General features: G+C 34.9%; 1 protein-coding gene across 5 annotated transcripts in view; it reads right to left on the reverse strand.

Moving 5' to 3' along the window:
* Positions 1–2,199: 2,199 nt before the first annotated feature.
* ARHGAP28 (Rho GTPase activating protein 28) overlaps positions 2,200–23,224 on the reverse strand; it is a 211,291-nt gene continuing 190,266 nt past the window's right edge. For all 5 annotated transcript variants that reach the window (XM_036245609.1, XM_036245606.1, XM_036245605.1 and 2 more), the window contains 6 exons: positions 21,894–22,091; positions 21,445–21,558; positions 15,711–15,767; positions 13,851–13,975; positions 8,209–8,273; positions 2,200–5,557 (listed from right to left, as the gene is read on the reverse strand). In XM_036245609.1, coding sequence (XP_036101502.1) covers positions 5,463–5,557; positions 8,209–8,273; positions 13,851–13,975; positions 15,711–15,767; positions 21,445–21,558; positions 21,894–22,091 — 654 coding nt within the window. In that variant the 3' untranslated portion in view covers positions 2,200–5,462. The remainder of the gene's footprint in view (positions 5,558–8,208; positions 8,274–13,850; positions 13,976–15,710; positions 15,768–21,444; positions 21,559–21,893; positions 22,092–23,224) is intronic.

Consider the following 23,224-nt stretch of genomic DNA (forward strand, 5'->3'; position numbering starts at 1 on the left):
AAGTGTCTGTTCAAGTCTATGCCTATTAAAAAATCGGTTGTTTGTCTTTTTAACTAGCGAGTTCCTTATATATCCTGAATTGCAGTATTTTGTCAACTATGTGCTTTACAAATATATATATTTTTTCTGATCTGTGGTTTGCTTATTTGGTTTCTTAATGATCTCTTTGAATACACAGCAGTTTTAAATTTTGTTGAAGTCTAATTTATTATTTATTTTCTTTTATTAGCATTGCTTTCTGTTTCTAAGAAATCAATGCCCATTCCCAACTCAAAGCTTTTCTCCTGTTTTCCTCTGAAGGCCTGGTTGTTTTAGGTTTTATAATTAGCTTTACGATCCATTTTGGATAAATCTTTGTGTATCCTGTGTGGTGGTCAGCTTTTTTTTCCCACATAGATATCCAGTTGTTCTGGTACCAACTGTTTAGTTTCCTTCACCCATAGATTGCTTTGGCACTGCTCATTCTAAAGTCAATTCTGTTCTCTTTTTTTGTAAGATTACTTTAGATATTCTAGATTTCTTTATATTTTCATATACATTTTATAATTAGTTTATCAATTTCTACCTGAAAAGCCTACTGGCATTATGATAGGGATTGCACTGAATGTGTAGATCTATTTGTGGAGAACTGACACCTCGCTAAGTCTCTCCCATCCGTCTCTTGCTACCCAGAAATACTGTGTTTCTATACATTTAGTTATTCTTTAATTTCTACCAAAAATATCTTGTAGTTTTTAGCATACATGTTCTGCTTACATTTTGTTAAACATATTTATGTGTGTTTTGTTTCTTTATGCTATAGCAAATGGCAATTAAAATTTGATTTTCCAATTGTTTGCTGCTAATAAAAAATATAATTGATTTTTATGTAGTAATCTTGTATGTCATAACCTTTCAAATTATCTTATTATTTTAGTAGTTGGAGATAACTTAGGCTTTTCTATATCAATAATGATATAATTGGCAAATACAGACCATTTTATTTCTTCTTTTCTAATCTTTATGCCTTTTCTTTTTTTTTTTTCTTGGCTTTGGCACAGATATATGGTAAAATATTGAATTTTATAAAAATTTATAAGTGGGTATTGAATTTTGTCAAATGTCTTCTTTATATCTATTTTAAAAATTGTTTAGCCCTGGCTGGTGTTGCTCAGTGGTTAGTGTCAGCCTATGCACCAAAGGATCTCAGGTTCGATTCCTGGTCAAGGACATGCACCTGGGTTGCAGGTCTGATCCCCAGCCCTGTTGGGGGTGAGTGTGTGAGGCAACCAACTGATGTGTCTCTCTCACATTGATGTTTCTCCCTCTCTCTCCCTCCTCCCTCCCTTCCACTCCCTCTAAAAAAAATAAATAAAATGGGAAAATTATTCTTGGGTGAGGATTAACAAAAATAAATAAACAAATAAACAAATAAAAATTTTAAAAAATGTTTAAAGCTCCTGGTTCAGACTGACAAACCTCAGAGGAGGGGGGTATGGAGGAGGAAAGAGATAAACCATAGAACGTATATGCGTATATCCATAACCAGTGGCCATAAACAACAATACTGTACAGGGGGCTGGGGGCAGCAGGAGTAGGGTGTCAATGGAGGAAAAAGGAGAAATATCTGTAACAAAAACAAATAACTAAGTAAATAAAAATATAAATAAAGCTCCTATTAAAAGCTTGTCCGAAGCACCAACTCAAACAAATTTAGGAAATAGTGTTTGCTTATCTCCTACCCACAGCCATCCACCATGACCACAGTGCCACGTGGCTTCTGCACAAAACCACCATCTGCCTGGTAAACGTCAGAGATTTAGAGGGCTCAGGCATAAACCTTCTGTTCTTTCATCAGCACTACGATGGACTTCGTTAAATATAAGAACTCTCGTAACAGTGCTTTTATTTTTTTATGAATAAAATGCAACATACATATTATACTGAACAATGAAAACTGATGGGGCAAAAGAACCATTATTAACTTTTAAGATGGAAGACGACATAAAACATTGGCATTCCTTGTGACATTATGATTTTTCAATCAAATCACAGTTTTAGAAAACAGTTGAAAAGTGCCCAAAAGAAAACATGTTATTTTTAAATTAAGGTGTGTGTGTAAAACTATTGAAAATGCTTGAAAAAAACATTTTAATCCATGTCATATTTTTTTATATATATAAGTGACACATTTATGAAAAAGAATTGAAAATGCCTGTCAGAAACTATTCAATCCCATAATATACAGTCTTTTCAGACATGTGATATATTTGTGAAAAGCAGTGGAAATATGTTTGATAGAAAGAAAGGTCATGTTAATCTCATCTTACTTTTCAGTCACATGCAATAGAGGAAAAGCAGTTGAAAAATGCCTGCAAAGAGAAATGAGTATCAATCCCTACACTTGAAAACCTGCATCTCAACATGGTGAAACATACAAGACAATGACTAAAAGACACACAATCTCTCAGAGTATAGCACAGATCAGTTAGAATATTTTTGGCTTTAAAGCTTTTGTTAAAAATATTTTACATCATTAAATGTATATTAAGTGTACCCTGAAAGCTAACTGAAATGACAAAAAGATACAGGGATAATTTGTAACAAAAATTGTTAAAGTCCATTAATTGTTTTCCCAAGAAAGGCAAGTGAGGTAGTTTACACTGTGTATACATTATAAAGAATATTCCAGTTTGTTTGAAGATCATTCACTCCAAGAATTATATCCCCAAGTGAGCTGCTTAACAAAGGGATTCTCTTTTGCAGAAAAAAGGAGAAAATGAGCCAGTGCTAGTTTTTTTTTAATGAATAAGTGTTCCTAAATGTTAATTTTCTCTAGTACTTTCCTGGATATTATTTTCCTAACTGTACACCAAGGGCACATGGGACAAAGTGGGGTGGGAATCTATTAAAAACAGAATTTAGAAGCCCAGTATCTGACTGCTTTTGTTCACAAATATGCTATTCATTTTTACAGATGACCATAACTACTTTTAAATAACTCTTGATAAGACAAAGATAGTTTTTCAATACTTAGGTGGCAGGCATTTTTGAATTTTAATTGAAAGATTTTGTATATTCTTTAAGGATAAAATTAGTAAAAATAACCTCTTTATCCACATAAAAATTAGTCTGTGTGTCTAGTGAAAATTCTTCTCTAACCAGTTAGTTAACCCTATGACTAAGAATAAAAATTACCATTGGATAATGATATTGGTATTGATGTGGCCTTCCATATATACAGTTACCTGAAAGTTGTCACACATCCTTGAACACATTAAAGTGATTAATTTAAAGTCATTGCTTTATTGAAGTCTTTGATCTATGAAAACACACAAAAGTGGCTAAAAAAACTCAGAAATTTATTGTTTTAATCTGTCATCTGTTAGCTATTTGTTTAAAACTGATGACAAGTGAGGTAAACCCTGAAATCTCTAGAACCTATATATGGGTTCTAATGTGTCTTCAGTCAAAAGAAATGAAAATCCCTAAATAAAAAATTAAATGAATAGGTTCATGAATTTTCTATATAAACGTGACAGAATTTATTCTAAATGATAAGAAACACAATGAGCTAAATCAACCATTGTTTTCATATATACATAGAAGTGAAAGGTAGCTAACTTGAAGACTTCCATGTCGGTAGGCATATATTACTGCCATCTTATGTCTTGGAACCTAGCAACTACAAAAAGTGAAATGTTTACTTCTGTTTGAATTGCAAAAATCGTAAAATCGTATTTTTCAGACTCATGAAATTCATTATGTAAACTCACATGCCATCAATTACCCATATCTTGAAAACTAATGAAATGTAAGTATAAACTTACAAACCATGTTTATTTTCTAATGGGTCTTCAGGAAAAGGAAATGAAAATTCTCAAATGAACAAACAAAAAAATGAATAGATATTTGACTTTTCTATATAAATATAACAAAATCTTAATGACCAGAAATGGAATTATCTACATGTTGAACATAAGTAATATTTTTATAGACATCAAGGCATAATGTAGCATATAAAATTTTTCTTTTGTATTTGGGCTTAAATTATCACATTATGTTTTGAGACTTGGTAAGCAGATATGTTTTCTGCAATTGTGAGCAACTCTGACTCTTGTTTGAACTGCAAGAGCCATTTGAGTGTTAAATCTCATTAAGATTGATATGATGTCATCAAAATAACAATCTGTGAATTCTAATCCAAAGTGGAATAAATGAGATCTCTGTCCCATTTCTAGCTAATTCTACAAGGATGGACTATATCTGCATTCTCAAGATGAAAGGCAGAGATGTTAGATCCTTCAGCATATTTTAGATTTGCTCTCAATCAGAATCACAGAGACTGTATGTTCTTATCAATCACAGGTCTGGAAAATGGTTCCACAGGATCTTGATAGGGAGACAGTTTTCTGCTTACAAGATATGCAGCTGATTTTAAAGCCTGATGCTAATCCACAGTGGTTGGCCAGGACTATGATTGATGAACAGAAACAAAACCTGCTTTTGCAGCATATAAAATCTGAATGTAACAGTATTTTCAGCACTCTTGGATGAAGGCAGTTCTGTATTTTGAAACTGGGGCTGCAGAAGTGACTATGTACAGTTGTCAAGTATAAAAAATGATGTGTTTCATCAGAAAAGGAAATCAATGTCTGGCACATGGAAAGCTATTCATTGAGTGTCATAATTATGATGAAAAAAACAGAGGCTCTGTGACTTTTGACTACACAGAAGGTTATGAAAACATGAGAATACCTTTTGTCAAACTAAGCTTGCCTAGGGGTCCCTGTACACATAAGGGAATAAGCTTTAAAAATATCAATTTTCAACAATTCAAGAAAAGGAAATGTTCATTTGCACCAGAATGCTGATTGTCATGATATAGTATAACATATATAACAACACAGTGTCTTTAAACAGAAGTTCCTCCTCCTTCTATTCAGGAGGAAGTCAGAGCATAAATATTGTATGTATAACTTTAGAAACTGACTTGGTTGGAAAGTAGATCTGCATTATTTTGCAGAGTGGAAATTACTGCTATTTCTGGCATTCTTGCTCAAAATGATCAATATATGTATATAAAGTAAGTATAAAAAAGTCTTTTTCCACCTCTTGTGTTGGGAGCATTTGCTACATAAAGAAGTGTTTCTTATCTATAGGACCAAGTTCATTTCTGCTGTGAAGTCAAAGTACTAGAAATAATTAGAGTTCCTATTCTAGATTGGTCTTTCTTCAGGAAGGATCACAACCTCTTTCCTTTATTCTTACCAAGGAACCATCATGAGAACGCTTTAGTTCAAATGGTTAACCATATCCTCTTCCATAGCTCATGTTGACAATGTGAGGAGACACCACTTGGGCTGAGAAGCACCAAGGGGGTTATAGAAACAAACATGTCAAAATTAGGCTTTTCTCCCCCCCTACGTAATGTAGAATTTTCTTGGCATATAATACATAATGGCTGCCATCTTGAGGGTCTTTCAAAAACTTGATTGTGGTTTAATCACCCATTCTGCTTGAGGATTTACATGATATATATCCAATATATAAGCATCTGGATCCAAGCAATGCTGTCCTAAAAGAAAAAGAAAATCAGAGTATGTTTTTAAGAGTGAACACTTCCATGTGTCTATGCGCAGGTATGAGTATATTTGTAAGATTTGTATAAGACCAATATAGTTCTCTTTGCCAAAAGTAAGTAGAGTAAGTGCTTTCCTTATTTTTATAGAGTACTGTAGCTATTAAACCCTTCCATACCTTTACTGATCACTGGACAAGCAATAAACAATTCAAATATATAATGAGAAAAAAATTTAGATGGTGAATATCATAGTGTACTTATACAAATCTAGATGGTATGGCTTACCACTATAATTATGTGTGCTATATTTTTATACAACTGGCAGCACAGTAGGTTTGTTTACACCAGCATCACCACAAATATTTGAATAATGTGTTGTGCTATATCATGACAGCTACAATGTCACTAGGCAATAGAATTTTGTTGCTCCATTATAATCTTATGGGATCACTGTCATATATGTGGTCCATGGTTGACCAAAAGCATGACTGTAGATACATTTTAAAGATTCTTAGCAAAGCATGCCTGTTTCCTTCCCTCCTTTGTTTCTTTCTGACTGTTAAGTACTTCAAATAAATCCCATGTGAAATTACAGACATACCAACCTCAGGCAAATTATTTGTTCTCTAGACTCACCACATCTATTAGAAAAAATATGGCAAGGACTTGTTTCAGGTATAAACTGATCATTTATATTGTAATATATATCCTCTAATGGTTTTACAGAGAGTAACTTGACCACAACTAGAGAAGATTAAAAGCAAGTTCATTTTAGTTTATTTACCATGGATGCAATGCCCATAGGCAGGAGATCTGGAAATAACACAAAAAGATCATTCCATGCCCTGGCCAGTGTGGTTCAGTTGATGGAGCATTGTCCCATGCACCAAAAGTTGCTGATTCCCAGCCAGGGCACATGCCCGGGTTGCAGGCTCAATCCCCAGTAGGGGGAGTGCAGGAGGCAGTTAATAGATGTTTCTCTCCCTCTCCTTCTCTCTAAAATAAATCAAAACATATTAAAAACAAAAGATCACTCCATGTGGCACATTTGAAAATCTTTATATACAATGTGTTTGAAATGTATATTAAAGTCTCAAACAAAACTACCAAGATCTGAGTGCTTGCCTGATTGATTCATTTATCAAATATTTATTGAGAATTATGATGTTCCAGGAACTACTCTAGGGTCTGGGGTTACAGCAATGCATCAGACAGTAAAAAACACTTGCCCTTTGGGTGCTTACATTCTAAAAGTGGTAAAGGCAACTAGAAAATAAGCAAATTTAATATAAAGCGAGTATGACAGTATAAGAACACTAGAGAACAACAAAGCAGGGAAGGAAAACAGAGAGCACATAATCTAGGAAGGTCTGATGGAGAAGATGATATTCATTAAAGACCTGAATGAGGCAAGGGGGTGAGAATGAACAATCTGAGAGTGGTCAGAGCTAAAGTTAGCAAATGCAAAGACCCAAGGCAGAGTGTGCCCAGTGATTGAATACTCAGTGTTCGTGTTTGAGGGAAAGTCTGGATATAAATGTGAGTGGTATCAGCATAATGGTGTATTCAAAGCAATGAGGTGAATTAAGCTCCTCGAGGAAGTTAAGTGTAGATAGAGAAGGGTTGGAAGGACTGAACCCTACAGCTCTCCAATATTAAGAGGATGAGAAGTAACAGGCAGAAGAGACTCATAAGGAGTAGCCAGTGTAGTGGGAGGAAAGCCAGAAGCTTAGAATTTTCCTTGAGACCAGGTGAAGAAAGTGTTTTTCAAAGAAGGAAAAGATCAACTCAGGTAGTTATAAAGACATACTGAATTGCTGGATTTCACAACATAAGGGTTCTCTGGTGACCTAGACAAGAGAGCAATTTCGACGAAGTATTGAAAGGTAAAGCTTGACTGGAGTGGTTTGAAGAGAGAACAAGAGGAAATCACAGCATAGACAACTGATTCGAGGAGTTTTTGCTGTAAAGCAGAACAAAAGTGGAGTTGACTAGAAAGGGGTCAAGGGAGAATTTTGTAAGGATGAGAGACAGTACCAGAATTTGTATGCAGGCAGAAATGATGCACTTGGAAGAAAAAGCTGATGATACAAGAGAGAATGGGAGAATAGCTGGATCAATGTTCTTACTGGGCAGGGGCGGCATGAAGTGGAAATGAGAGGAGGTGCTCATCCTAAATGGAGCACAGCTACTTCCTCTGGACTGTGAGAAAGGCAAGCAGAAGATATGGGAACAGAAGAAAGTAGAGAGAATTGTCTTTGGATTCCTTTTCTCCCCCTCAGAGAAATAGGAAGGGTGACCTTGGGCTCCGAGTGAAAATAGGTAAGTTAAACAAAAAGGATGTCATGATTTTGAAAATTCCATGATGTTCTTTTCTTTGTTTTTGAAGAATCTCTAGAAAGAGATTTTCCAACTTTTAGTCACATTTAGAACTCCCAAAAGCCTAGCCCATATCAACTAAAATATTTAACTTTTGAAAACATTTTTAGGAAAAGTCATATTGTTCTTACACGAGATTAAAAAAATTAGAAACTTACTGATTTATATATAAGAAACTTATAAAATACACTTTTATAATAATAGCATCTTATTTCTTTTAGAGTAATCAGGGAATTTAGGAGTAAAAATTGTTAAAGAATCCTTACCTATATTTCCTCCAATTTCATATAACCTTTGGTTCTGAATTTTAATGCACTCTGAAGAACCATGACTGAAAAAAGGAGAAAGCAATATAATTTAACCCTTTCATAATCTGAGGTGAATCTGTAGATTAAATAACCATGGCAACAAACAATCCTGCCTTGAGAAAAATACACCCCACAAGACATCATTATGATGGAAGTTATGATCAAAACAATTTTTTTTGTTTGACACAGACAAGCATCTGAGGCACAGAGAGGCTGGGACTTTTCCAAACCAAGACTGATGCTGCGATGCTTCCACAGCAACCCGAGCCCGTTTAGCCACAACTGTCAACTCCTTTTAGAGGTAACTGCTGCTGACCATGTCACAGCTGGCCAAGGAGCAGCTGGATGCTTCCCACTGCCTTGTCATTGGCCACATCACTCTCGCTTCAGAAGTCAGGTTTCATTCCCATATTTAGCAAAATTGAATGAGATTCTCTCCTCAGCCCCTGTCATATTTCTAAGCTTGACTAATTAATGCTTTACTAACTATCTAACACTGGTTTCATTGCATGTCCTTGCCCTATAATAAAAGCAAGTCAGATAAAATGATTGCCCAATTTAATTTTTCTACCCCAGACTAGAATGCTGGGGTGGAAGCATCTGGAAAGACCATTTCTAATCTCTATCCTGCTTCAGGAACAACTTCCAGCTTGCTTTCTTAAAAAAGATTGTTCTCACTCTCTATCATGAGGAAAAATTGTGCATTCTCCTTTGTTTAATTAAACCTTTAAAAATAATTGTAAATTTACATGTATTTGTAAGAAATAATACAGACAGATTCAGTGTCCTCTTCACCCAGTTTCCTCTAATAGAAACGTCTTGAAAGATTAGTGCACTATCACAACCAGAATGCTTAATGATTCAGTCAAGATATACAACATTTCCATCACGAGATCCCTCCTCTCTCCGTTATATCATCCCCCTTCCCTGTCCCTATCCATACTCTCATCCTTTATTCCTCTATTCTACATTTCTATTCACTTGTCATTTCAAAATGTTATGTAAATGAAAACATACAGTATGGAACACTTTGTATTGACTTTTTTTTTTTTTTTTTAAATCCCTGGATATTCACCCAAGTTGCTGAATTTTTATTGCTGAGTAGCATAGCATACCATGGTGTGGATGTACTGTAGCTTGCTTAGTTATTTACCTGTTGAAGAACACCTGCGTTTTTTCTACTTTTTGATTATTATAACTAAAGCTGCTATAAGCATTTGTACACAGAGCATTTTGTGGAAACACAGTCTCAATTTCTTTGGGATAAATGCCCAGGAGTGTGAACGATGGGTTCACAGGGTAACTGCATATTTAGTTTTATAAGAAACTATCAAACTGTCCTGACCAGTTTGGCTCAGCAGTTAGAGCGTGGGCCTGTGGACCAGAGTCACGGGTTTGATTCTGGTCAAGGGCACGTACCTCAGTGGCAGTTCACCCCTGGCCCTGGTCAGAGCCATGGGGGAGGCAGCCAGGCGATGTGTCGTTTTCACATCAAGTTCCTCTCTCTCTCTCCCCCCACTTTATCTGAGATAAATGGGAAAATATCCTCAGGTGAGGATAAAAATAAAAATTAAAAAAAAAGAAACTATCAAACTGTTTTACAGAGTATCATTTTACATTCCCATCAGCGATGTATGAGTAATCAAGTTTCTCTATGTTTTTGCCATAATTAGTGTTGTTTCTATTTTTTAAGTTTAGCCATTCTCATAGGTGTCTAATGATTAATGATATTGAACATTTTTCATCTGTATATCCTTTTTGGTGAAATTTCTGTTCATGTCTTTTGCTCATTTTCAAAGTGGATTGTTTCTTCTTGGTGTTTTGTTTGTTTGTTTGTTTGTTTTTACTGTTGAGTTTTGAGTGTTCTTTATATAGTCTAGATACCAGACCTTTGTTGACTATGTGGTTTATAAATATTCTCTTCAAATCTTTTTTAAAAATACATTCTTAAATTGATCTTTTTAGAGAGAGAGGAAGAGAGAGAGGGAGAGGGAGAGGGAGAGAGAGACATCGATCGGCTGCCTACTGCATGCCCTGCACTGCGGATCTGGCTGGCAACCCAGGCATGTGCCCCGACCAGGAACTGAACCGGTGACCTCTAGGTGCACAGGACGAAGCACAACGGACTGAGCCACACTGGCCAGGGTGAAGCCTTTAGCTTGTCTTTTCATCGTTTTTACAGGGTCTTTCAGTGTATACTTCAGTTTATAAATTTTTCTCTCTTATGGATCATGCTTTCAATGTTAAGTCTAAGAATTCTTCACTAGCTTTATTTCACAAAAGTTTTGTTGTAAGTAATTTTCTAAAGTTTTATGTTTCACATTTAATTCTGTTATCCATTTGGGGTTAATTTCTGTATACAATATGAGGTTTAGATCAAGGATCATTTATTTTTTTGGCTCATGGATGTCCAAAATTTTCTTCCTGCAAAGGGTCTACATGAGCATACAGAGACAACTTTGTAAGCAGAAATCTATCGGATGCCCAAATCCCTTGAAGAGAATTTCAAGTCCTTCTATTACTGCCCAGGGGTAACTATTTATAGTATTTTAGGGGTCAGGGCCAGCAACAGAAAGGAGTAAATGTTTTGGGTTCCTGTTGGCCTGTCTACTCTTGTTTTTTGTAAGCTCATATATATATGAGCCTACAAAGTGTAACATAAAGTATATACATCACATTTCACCCTCACAGAAAACCACCATCCTGACTTCTAACAGCATAGATTACCTATATTGGCTATTCCTGTCTTCCTTTCCATTGAAATTTTTACTGAGATAATTGTAGATTCGCATATATTATAAGAAATAATACAGATTATTCTTTGCTGAGTTCTCCCCAGTGGTAAGATTTTACAAAACTATGGTAAAATGTCACAGTCAGGATATTGGCATTGATACAATCCACTCATCTTATTGAGATTTACCAATTTAACTGTACTTCTTTGTGTGTGTATTAAGTTCAATATAATTATTTAGAGGTTTTTTTTTTTGTTTGTTTTTTTTTATCAACCACCAGAGTCAAGATACCAGTTTCAATACCACAAAGGTATTGAACTTCATGTTGTCCTTTTATAACCACACACATCTCCACCCTCCCCCTCCAATCATCTCTCCCTAACTAACCTCTGGTATCCACTAATCTATCTCCATTGCTAAAATTTTGTAATTTCAAAATATTATATAAATGGAGTCTTGCAGTATGTAATTTTTTTGCAACTGGCTTTTTTTTGCTCAACATGGATACTCCTTTAAAAAAAATTTTTTTTTATTTATTAATTTTTAGAGACAGATGAAGGGAGAGGGAAAGAGAAACAGAAACATCAATGAAAGAGAACATCAATTGATGGCCTCCTGCATGCCCCTCACTGGGGATCGGGCCCTCAAACTGGGCATGTGCCCTGACGGGGATGGAACCAGCAACCTCTTGGTGCATGGGTCAACGCTCAACCACTGAGCCACACTGGCCAGGCTGGATACTCCTTTTTAATATGATTTTAATTCTTCTTTTTAAGGATACCATCAGAGTTTAACTAGAGACCACCAAACTTTACCTGCTGTCTAATGGGCAGGTTTAAAATAGTGATTCTATCTTTTAAAAATCTCAGGGTAAATGTTTATAAGCATGCCTAGACAAAAATGATTATTTATGCTCTTTTAAGGCAATTTATGGCTGATATACAAAAATATTTTTTTGGTAAATATCATTCCAATCTCAAGGTTTATTGTAAGCATATTTTAAGAAAAGCAACAGCTATGATGTTCACTTAACTATATAAACTTTATCTGATATTAGCATATTAAAGCCCATTGGAGCTTGAAATAATGATATTCCTGGAACTCTATCAAGAGATCTATAAAACTAACTTGCTATAATTTTTTTCTAATAAAAAGTAAAACTCAATGAGTAAATGAAGATACCAAGATAGAACAGGTTTCCTGTTAAGAATCCCATTTGTAATCTTACACAAAAATTAACTTAAAGTCATTTAAGACCTGAAGGTAAGACCTACAACTATAAAACCCCTAGAAAAAAATGTAGGCAGTAAGGTCTTTGACATTGGTCTTGGTAATTATTTTTTTTAACTCTGGTACCAAAAGCAAAGGCAACAAATGCAAAAATAAGCAAATGGACTATGTCAAGCTAAAAAGATTCTGCAGAGCAAAGGAAACCATCAAAAAGCAAAAGATAACCCATGGAATGGAAGATAATATTTGCAAACCATATATCTGATAAGGGGTTAATATCCCAAATATATTAAGAACTCATACAACTAAATAGCAAAAAAAGCAATGTGACTAAAAATGAGCAGAATATCTAAACAGACATTTTTCCAAAGACATGCAAATAGCCAAGAGGTACATAAAATGATGCTCAACATCACTAATTATCAGGGAAATGCACATCACAACCACAATGAGATATACCCTTAGACCTATTAGAATGGCTATTATCAAAAAGACAAAAAAAATTAAAATAACAAATGTTGTCAATGCTGTGAAGAAAGGGAACCTTTTTGCACTGCTGATGGGAATGTAAAATGGTGAAGTTACTATTAAAAAACAGTATGGAAGTGCCTAAGAAAAAGACATATGTACTGCCACGTTCATTTCAGCATATTTACAATAGCCAAGATACGGAAACAACCTAAAAGTCCATTGATGGATAAATGGAATAAGAAAAAGTGTCTATTGATTAATGGAGATATATATATTATTTATATGAATATTGTTATATGATTATTATTCAACCATCATAAATCATACCTTGTCATTTGCAATAATAACATGGATGGAGCTTAAGGGCATTATGCTAAGTGAAATAAAGCATACAGAGAAAGACAAATAATCTCACTTAAATGTGGAATATAACAAAACAAAACAACAAAAACTAAAAGCAGTCTCACAGATACAGAGAAAAGATTGATGGTTGCCAAAGTAAGAGGGTGGGGTGGGAAAAATGGGTGAAGGGGATTTAAAGATGCAAACTTCCAGTTATAAAATAAATAAGTCATGGTGATGTGATGTACAGCATGATGACTACAGTTTATACTGTATGGCATATTTGAAAGTTGCTAAGACAGTAGACCTTTTTTTTTTTTTTTTTTTTGGTGGTACGTGCCCCTAGCAGGAACCGAACCCGGGATTCTCTAGTCTGCAGGCCAACGCTCAATTGCTGAGCCAAACTGGCCAGGGCAAGGCAGTAGACCTTAAAAGTTCTCATTGCAAGAAAAATATGTAACTATATATATATATATGGTGACAAATGTTAACTAGAGTTACTGTGGTGATTATTCTGCAGTATATACAAATATCAAGTTATTATGTTATATACCAGAAATGAATATATGTCAATTATACCTCAATAAAACAATAAAAGAAAAAAAAACAAAGAATCCCACTTGTAGAAATTCCTTAAAATATAAAACAAAATTTCTGTTACCCACAACAATTTTGTGGTCTACTAATATCTTACTCTACTTTTGACTTTTCATTTACTGGTTTTAATTTTTCAAAAGGGCCAAATTTGTCAATTCCTGGAAAGTTACTCATCTGGTAAAAGTTCATCATCTTTGTACAAAGACCTTTATTGCTTTTACTCACCTGTTCTCATATTGAAATTTGGCTAGTATGTCTTTGGCTTTGGTTTGACTATTGAGCTGAATGGCCATGGAAACCTTCGAGAGACGTGGAGCATGGACCCTTATGACTCCTTCGGGCACATCAGACTGCCAATGAGGAAAAATTCAGTACATTCTGTCAAACTAGGATGAATATCAATCAGTTCAATGATTGTACTTAAGACATAAAAATCAGTGACTTAGGAAAACAAGTAAACATGACTAGTGTTTAATTAGAATGAAACACTGCTTTCTTTTTATCAGGAGATTCAACAAAACTTAATCTGGGATTTTACTGTCACTATATTAGGTCTTATGAAATGCCTTAAAAATCATGAGAGGAGTAGAACTGGATTATGACAAAAAGACACTAATGTTTCTATTACTTCATTTCCTTGAACAATGTTCTAAAGAAAAGTTCTATGTTTTAATATACTTTAATATCAACCTGAAAAATTCAAGGATCAATAAGAAAATATGACTTTTTAAATATCCCTTTTTTAAGTCAGCCCAAAGTTAATTCCAGATGGATACCTGAGACTTGAGCCTTCAAAGTGTGTTAAGAACACTGTGAAGAGCAGAGCAGGGACGCAGCTGGGGAAGAGAATGTCTCTGCTTTCATACAACATGACTGGCGTGGGACTTTGGAGCTCCCATCTAAACAAAACACTAAAAAAATGTTGCTCTCTAATTAATATAAATTTCTGTTTTGTCAGTATTGACTGGAAAATTTTTTGCTTCAAAATTTTGAGTGTTTGAAGATTAATTTTCTAACTAGAGATGAACAGAAATAAATTTCCATATGTTTGAGGGTCTGGCTACTTCTCAGGTAATTATTTTAAACCTGTATATTCTCAAAAGGTGGTATTGTTGATGTAGGTTTATGTGAACTGACTTAATATTTACCCTAGAAGGAATGTGATATGTGCTGTTTGAGTCTCCCGTAAAGATATGTTGAAGTCCTAACCCCCAATACCTGAGAATATGACCTTATTTTGAAATAGGGCCATTCAGATATAATTAGCTAAGATGAGCTCATACTGTAGTAGGGGAGGCTCTTAATCCAAATGACGAGTGTCCTTATAAGAGAAGAGACACAGACACAGACACAGACACAAGGTGATTGCTGTATAAATATGGAGGCTCAGATTGGAAGGCACTGACAAGCTAAGAATATCAAATATTGTTGGCATTACCAAAATCTAGAAATGAAGTAAAAAACAGGTCCTTCTTTCATGGCCCTCAGAAGAAACCAACCAAACCAACTTCTTGATTTTGGACTTTTATCCTCTAGAAACTATGAGAAAATTAATTTCTATTGCTTTAAGCCATCCAATTTGTGGTACTTTGTTATGGTGACACTAGAAAATGAATACAAAGTATTTTAAAATAGTGTCAGTTCTTATAGGTCTAGTCTACTATTGCCAGCAAGCATCAGGAGAGCATGGCAGGAAATGCATATAAGGGATTTAGACTTGGTATGGGGCAGAGTGCCCCTGGCCCATTGCACCCCAGATGGTATTCTTAAAATACCCTTGATATCTCACATCCCTCGCTTTTCAGCGCCCCAGAAGCCTCAGTAACATAAATTCCATACCCCTGACATTACTGGACCTGTGATCATAATAATCACATTTTCCTTAGAACTTCCTATAGTATTCACACTTGTGCAAAGATGCCTAACCACACATTTGGAGTTATCAGTTAGTTGTGCCACACTGAAAATGTTGTTTGAAGGCTATATCATGACCAATATTATACACAGATATTCTGGATCTAGGCTAGGAAATACTATGTAGAACGTTAATAATTAGGGAAGAAAGGATATTATTTGTTTTCTTACCATTCTTCTTAAAGAGGGTGATTTTTGTAGTACCTTTGAAGTCTTGGGGCTTATAACCTAAATAAAACACATTTAGTTTTTACAATTAATGTTGGCAAGACAAGCACATGCTGTTGCTAGAAGTATAAACTGGTATAATCTTTATGAAAAACATTTTGGAATATATACCAAATTATAAAATGCATATGTATTTTGATCCAACAATTCCAAACCTACGAATTTATCCTACAAATATGCTTCATTTGTGAGAAATGACATATAACAAATTAATTCACTGATGCAAAAATCTTAAGAGCAAGAGATTAGACACCATCTAACTGCTCAATAATATGGGATGGCTTAAATAAATGATGATGTGTCTGGAATACCATGCAAAAGAAGCAGAAAAGAAGGCTTTGTGTACTGATGAGGAATAATCACCACGATTTCTTAAGTCAGTAAAGCAAGATGCAGGACAGTGTTTTATGTGTGTTAGTCATTCATGTAAAAAAAGTAGGGGAAGGACTTTTACTCATATTTGCTTGTATGTGCACAATGCTTCTCTGGAAGTATATACACCTGCAAGTTCCTGTGTACATATAACCTGTCATTGGTAACATTGTTTTTCTCTGGTGGAAAGCCAAGGTGGCCAATTTTTACTCTGTTGTCTTTCTTACCTTTTGAATTTTGTAACCTTTCAATGAACTGTCTATTCTAATCAAATAATTAAATAATTAAATCAAATAATAATTAAAAACCTAGAATAGTACAATAGAACTGAAGAAAGACTAGTTCTTCATCTTTAAGTGATGCTTCCATGATACTTGTAACTTTTAAATTCTTGCTTGGTTCTAATTTACAATTAAAACATTAAACTAATTGACACTCATATGGCATTGTTTCATTTACAAAGTGCTTTACACACACATTGTATGAGCTGAGGTTAATGATAACTCAGTGAGCTAGATAACACTACTTCCTCTTTTCCACCCCAATTTATAATAAAGTTGAGATTCAGATAAAAAAATTTTTAAATACTTAATTTATTAATTAGTTTATTACAGATGTCCCTCCTTTTTCCCCTTTTGACACCCTCCTCCCTGCTCCCCCCAGATAAAAACTTTGATTCACCCAGGCATGCATGGCAAAGTCTGACCTGACTTCAGTTTCAGCTCTGAACATAGCATACTTTTCCATCAAACACTTTCAGAGGGAAAATGGCAGAGGAAGGGGTGCAAAGGTCTCTCCCTCCATAAAAGCAGTGAGTCCAGCTGGTGTGGCTTGAATGTCATCCCATGGACTCAGAGGTCTGGGTTTGATTCCCGGGCAGGGCACATGCCTGGGTTGCGAGCTCAATCCCCAGTTGGGGGCGTGCAGGAGGCAACTGATGAATGTTTCTCTCTCACATCGATGTTTCTATCTTTGTCTCCCTTCCTCTCTCTAAAAAATTAATAAAAACAAATATATATACATATGTGTGTGTGTGTGTATATATATATATTAAAGCAATGAATAAACTGGCAAAAATGGTCAGTATCAACTTTTTAGAACTCTGGATGCTAACCCAAAGTTGCAACCAGGGAGTGCCTAAGTAAGAAAAACAGCTGAATCTTGGTAAGAACAGTAAGCTTTGCAGCTTTTTTACTGAAACCTTTCCCATCTCTGTTCCTTAACTCACTGATAACCTTGAAAACAACAGCCCACATTCCTGGTACAGATAGTAGAGGGAGCAAGAGACACCTCACTCACCAAGAATTCTAATGATTTGTTCTGACCAGTCTGGTGGCTCCTGGAAGACTAGCTTCAAAGGCTGCCTTCAGTCTGCCTAACTGAGCCCTTGATCAGTGCTAAAACAGTGTAATGCTGAAAAATCTGTAGGCAAATGTGTTAGTCACAGCTGCCTGGTGCGGTGGATACGAGTAGGGGAAAACAGGAGACTAACTAAAAACCTGTGGGGCAAGCCCAGAGAATGACATAGTTTGAGGAGTAAGGGCTCTGAAAAGTGCCAACATGTTTCAAAGAATCCAGAAGGCCCTGTGAATGTCCAGGGCTGTACACATATTCAGGAAAGACCTGAAAAGAAAACTCTCATTTCTAGGTGACATTCATTCAGGCTCTGTCCCGGCAGAACATGAAGGTTCAGGCAGAGTTATAAGGATCTCTCTCCTGCCTTCTTATTTAATGCTTTACTAGTTCCAGCCAGGGCAATTCAACAAGGAAAAGAAATAAAAGGCACCCGGATTTGAAAAGCAGAAGGAAAATTATCTCTCTTCACAGAAAACATGACCTTAAATATAGAAAATCTTACAGAATCTACACATACAAAACTAAACTTTTAGAACCAATTAATAAATTCAGCAAAATTGCAGGATATGTGTATATATACATATATATAAAATTCTGTTTTACATATATATATATATAAATAATTCCATGTACTTTCATACACTAACAACCATCCAGAAATGAATTAAGAAAACAATTTCATTTATAGTAATATAAAAAAAATAGTGTGTGATCAAGAAAGTGTAAGACTTATACACTGCAAACAAAACATTGAAAAAAATGATAGAAAACCTAAAAAATGGAAAGATAACTCATTTTTACGAAAAGGAAAACTTATTATTATTAGGATGGCAATACTTCCAAATTAATCTACATATTCAATTCAATCCCTATCAAAATTCCAAGTAACTCCCTGGCTGGTTTGGCTCAGCATTTAGAGTGTCAGCCTACGGACCAGAGAGTCCCGGGTTCGGTACAGAATTAAGATTGTAGAAATAGGTTTACACATCTACTATCAATTAATTTTTAACAAGAGTACCAAGACCATTCACTGGAGAAAAAAGAGTATTTTCAACAAATGGTGTGGTATAACTGGATAGCCACATGCAAAAGAATAAGCTTGTACCCCTACCTCATTTCAAATACTAAAAATAACTCAAAATGGAACAAAGATAAAAATATAAAAACTAAGACTATAAAATTCTTAGAAGAAAACATAGGGTAATATCTTCAAGATCTTGGATTTGGCAAAGGATTTTTAGATATGATAAAAGAAAATATGATCAACAAAATAAATAGATAAAATTGCACTTCATCATAATTAAAAACTTTTGTGAATCAAAGAACACAATTAAAAAATTGAAATGGAGAGTATTATGCTAATTGAAATAAGCCAATCAGAGAAAGACAAGTATTACATGATCTCACTTATTTGTGGACTATAATGAACAAATTAAGTTGATGTACAAGATAGGTCCAGACACATGGAAGCAGGGAAGACTGACAAACCTCAGAGGGAAGGGGTTAAGGGGAAGGAAGAGATAAACCAAAGAACTTATATACATATATGCACAACCAATAGACACAGATAACAGTGTAGTGAAGGCAGGGAGGGCTGGGAATGGGGAGAAGGGTGTCAGTGGGGGGTGGGGGGGTGATCCAGCCAAGCATTAACTACTATTAAAAAAAAAAAAGAAAAAGGAAACAACAACCCATAGAACAGAAAAAAATATTTTCAAATTATACATCAGATAAGGGACTTGTATCTAGAATATATGAGGAACATTTACAATATAATAAAAATGGCAATAACTTAAACAAAAATGAGAAAGGATCTGGTTAGACATTTCTCCAAGGAAGATGTACAAAATGCCAATAAGCACACGAAAAGATGCTCAACATCATTAGTCATCAGGGAAATACAAATCAAAACCACAGTGAGATACCACTTCTTATACACCAGGTGGCTAGAATAACAAAATTCCAATAATAATAAGTGTTGGTGAGGATAAGGAGAAATCTGAATCTTCATACACTGATGGTGCAAATGTAAAAGTGGGCAGCCACTTTGGAAAGCAGTGGTAATTCCTCAGATGATTCAACATAGAATTGCCATATAACCCAACATATTCCCAATGGAGTTGAAATATATATACACAAAAACTTGAATATGAATGTTTATAATAGCATTATTCATAGTAGCTAAAATGTGTAACCAACCTAAATGTCCATCCATGGATAAATAATATGTGGTATATCCATATAATGGAATATTTTTCAGCCATAAAAAGAAAGAAGTGCTGATGTATATATGTTTCATGAGTCACGAAAATATAATGGTAAGTAAAATAAGTCAACCACAAAAACCACATATTATTTGATTTTTTCATTCATTAAAAGTCCAGAATAGGAAACTCTATAGAGACAGAAAGGTTAGTTATTGTTTATGGCTAATTGGTGGAAACGGGGCAGGTGGGGTTAGGGGAATGCTAGACAAAGGGTATGTTTTTTCCCTGAGGTGATGAAATATTCTAGAATTGATTGTGTAACTGACTGCACATTCTGTGAATATATTAAAACCCACTGAACTGTACAGTTTAAATGGATGAATTGTATATGTGTATTATATCTCAATAGTTATTTTTTCAAAGGATATAAAAATAAAATAAAAAGGAAGAAATAAAGTTATAATACATGCTACAATATAATGAACCTTGAAAATATTTGCTAAGTGAAAGATGTCAGACACAAAATGCCATATACTGTATGGTTCATTTATATGAAATGTCTAAAATAGGTAAATTCAGAGACAAAAAGTCGATTAATGTTTTTTAGGGGCTGTGGGGAGGGGGCAATAAGGAGTGAGTGCTTAATTGGCATGGGGTCTCTTTTTGGGATGATGAAAATATTATGGAATTAGATAGTGGTGATAGTGGCATGACTGTGAAAATACTAAATCCAATGAATTGTACATTTTAAAATAATCATATGATGAATTTTCCATTATGTGAATTTATATAAATCTCTTGGCTCTGCTTGATCTGAAGTCATTTTGCCTAAAACCAATAAGGGAGTACAGCCATTCATCATGATTGTGAGGAATCAACTAGCATCACCGCCCTCACTGTCTTGGCACTTACCATTCCTTTACCTGGATGAGCTTTCCCTTCCCTTCTCCCCTCAAAATTCTCTCTGTCCTTCAACATGCCACTCAAATGCCACTTCCTCCATGAAACTGTTCACAGTTTCTCACATTGGAGCACATTTCCTTCTCCTCTGTGTTGCCCTAGTACATTGTGTGCACAGCTGATCCGGCACTCAGTGCATATTCACAGCTCTTGAGCACACATGTCTCCTATGTTAGGTGTAGATTTCTTTAAGGGCAAAGTGACTTTCATGTCTCTCTCCATCATCTTCAAGGTCAAATGTTATGCCCGACACTCATAATCATCCTCAAATTAAATTAAAGCAATAAAGAGAATTCATCTAAAACCTGTTTCCATTATGCACCTCCACACAAGCAACTGTGCTGATGCAACTACTCTTCAGAATGTAATGAATTCACAGCAGACAACTTGAGGATAAGGTATTCTTTCAGTAGTCAATCACTAAAGAATTTTCTTTTCTCTACTGATTAGACCTATTAAATACTGGAATCTTAAATCTAGTTCATAGGGACTAAAACATCGACTTTCAGCTTTTGTGAGAACCATTTTAGCCTCAAGTACTTGATAAAATAAAACAGTAAATAATCTTGATAGAGATATTTCGAAAACTTCAACTAAAATGCACAACAAAATAAAAAGACCACAGTGCTCTGCCATGGACAAAACTTCCACAATGTTTATAGTCATAAGACATTTTATGAGCATATAAAATTTCTGGTTCTAAGTTACAAGCTACTTTGTGCCTCACTTTGAGGAATAAAAAATTGGGTAATAACAATATTTGCATCTGTATTTATTATTACCTCTCGTTCTATGGTCTTCCTTCTTAGCAACTTTTTGACACTTGGGAGCTGCTTCTTTAACAACATGGTGGCTTCATTCATTCTTCTAACTTGATTGATTAAGAAAGATGGAACCTGGAGAAGAAAAATAACGGCTAGAAGGAAAACACTTGAATTAAACCTCACCAGTAGATTCTGTCTTTAGTTATGGTAACTCCTGGACACTCAGTATCCTAGAACTGTGGCATGGTCCTTGTAAAAATTAGAAAAACTATTAGGATTCATATTTAAAAGAGAGAACAATTCAGGAGCAGCCCTTAAGGAATGTATATAGATGGCACAGGCAACCTGGGGTAAGAGTCTCTTATTTCCTCCCTGTGACGAAGGGTACTGGTTGCTCTTGGAGCCGTTATGTTTCCTGGGTGCTGGTCTCCAAAGGAGCATCTTATAGTTTTCATGCTGTGACTCACCTTCCACAGGATTTCCTGGTAGTTAAGCATCAGGCAGATGATGTGGGCTGCAGTGTTGGCTAACCGTAATTCTTCATAATCAGAATGTTTGCTTCTACTGAAGAAAAGGTTTGGTGCCATCACAGTAGAAATGTTCCATATGCTCATTCGGTTTTTTGATTCATTGGCAACCACTTTATTGAAGAATGTCAAGAGGGCCTAAAAGGATACAGCATTGTGTCACACTACTATAAATTACCAAAAGGCACCAATGATTGCTGTCATTTATTTCTATGCCCATTTACTGGGCCTGGGGAAAATTGTCAGAATATTCTCAAAAGTACAGAATGGTTAAATGTCACGTACCTTTACTTGCTTAAAAGTGTTAATGAGAAATGTGAACAGTTTTTATGGAGTTTATTATATTGGAGTCTCTAAATAATAGCTTGCATTTTCTTTTGTCTTAAACAAGTTTGACATATATTAAAATTAAATAGTAAACTAGGAAAACACTTCATATAAAAAAACTCAAAACAAAACATGTAATACTGTTTTGTTGTGAAGAAAATTAATTCTAAAAAAATCCTTAATTTAAAGCATTACTATTAAAAGCTATTTTAACTTTTTTTTTTAAGAAAGGAAAATCCATTTTTAAAAAATGAGTAACTCATTCCTCGGCCCAAATGCAAACACAATTGAAAAAATTTTATATTTTACTTAGTGGGTATTATTTTTCTATTGCTTTTCAATTTTGGAATCTTCAGTAGACCAAAGGAAAATGCTTACATGTAACTGTTTTAAATATTTTGAGAAAGCTTAATAATAGTTTTGCTGAGCCACCAAAGTATAAATGCTTAACAGACCTTCTGAAATTCACCATGAGGACTGACATCCTAAAAGGAGATCCTCTTTAGTTTTCCAAGTTTGAATTCTGCTACAGAATTTGTGATGAGAAAATGGACAACACATAATAGTAATAATAGTTAACATTGTGAGCCAGGCATTATTCTTAGTACTTTATATATATCCACTGATTTTTATCATCATTCCAAATCTTATGTGGTAGGCACTATTATTAATATTGTTTTACAGATGAGGAAACTAAGGTGGCTAAGGATTGACAGCTTTGTCAAGCATCAGTTGATTAAAGGGCAAAGCCAGAATTTGCAATGAAGAAACCTGATTCTTGAACCAGAGCTCTTGATCTCCACACTACACCATCTTTAATCTGCGCTCCAGTCACAGTTTAGAATGTGTGTGTGTGTGTGGGGGGTGGGGGGTGGGGGTAATTCTTCACAAGTTCCATAATGTTTTTTGAGGCTCTTCTGTTACAAATGTACTGAATTTTTTGA

The sequence above is a fragment of the Molossus molossus genome, unplaced genomic scaffold (genome assembly GCF_014108415.1).
Source record: "Molossus molossus isolate mMolMol1 unplaced genomic scaffold, mMolMol1.p scaffold_m16_p_6, whole genome shotgun sequence".
Classification (NCBI taxonomy): domain Eukaryota; kingdom Metazoa; phylum Chordata; class Mammalia; order Chiroptera; family Molossidae; genus Molossus; species Molossus molossus.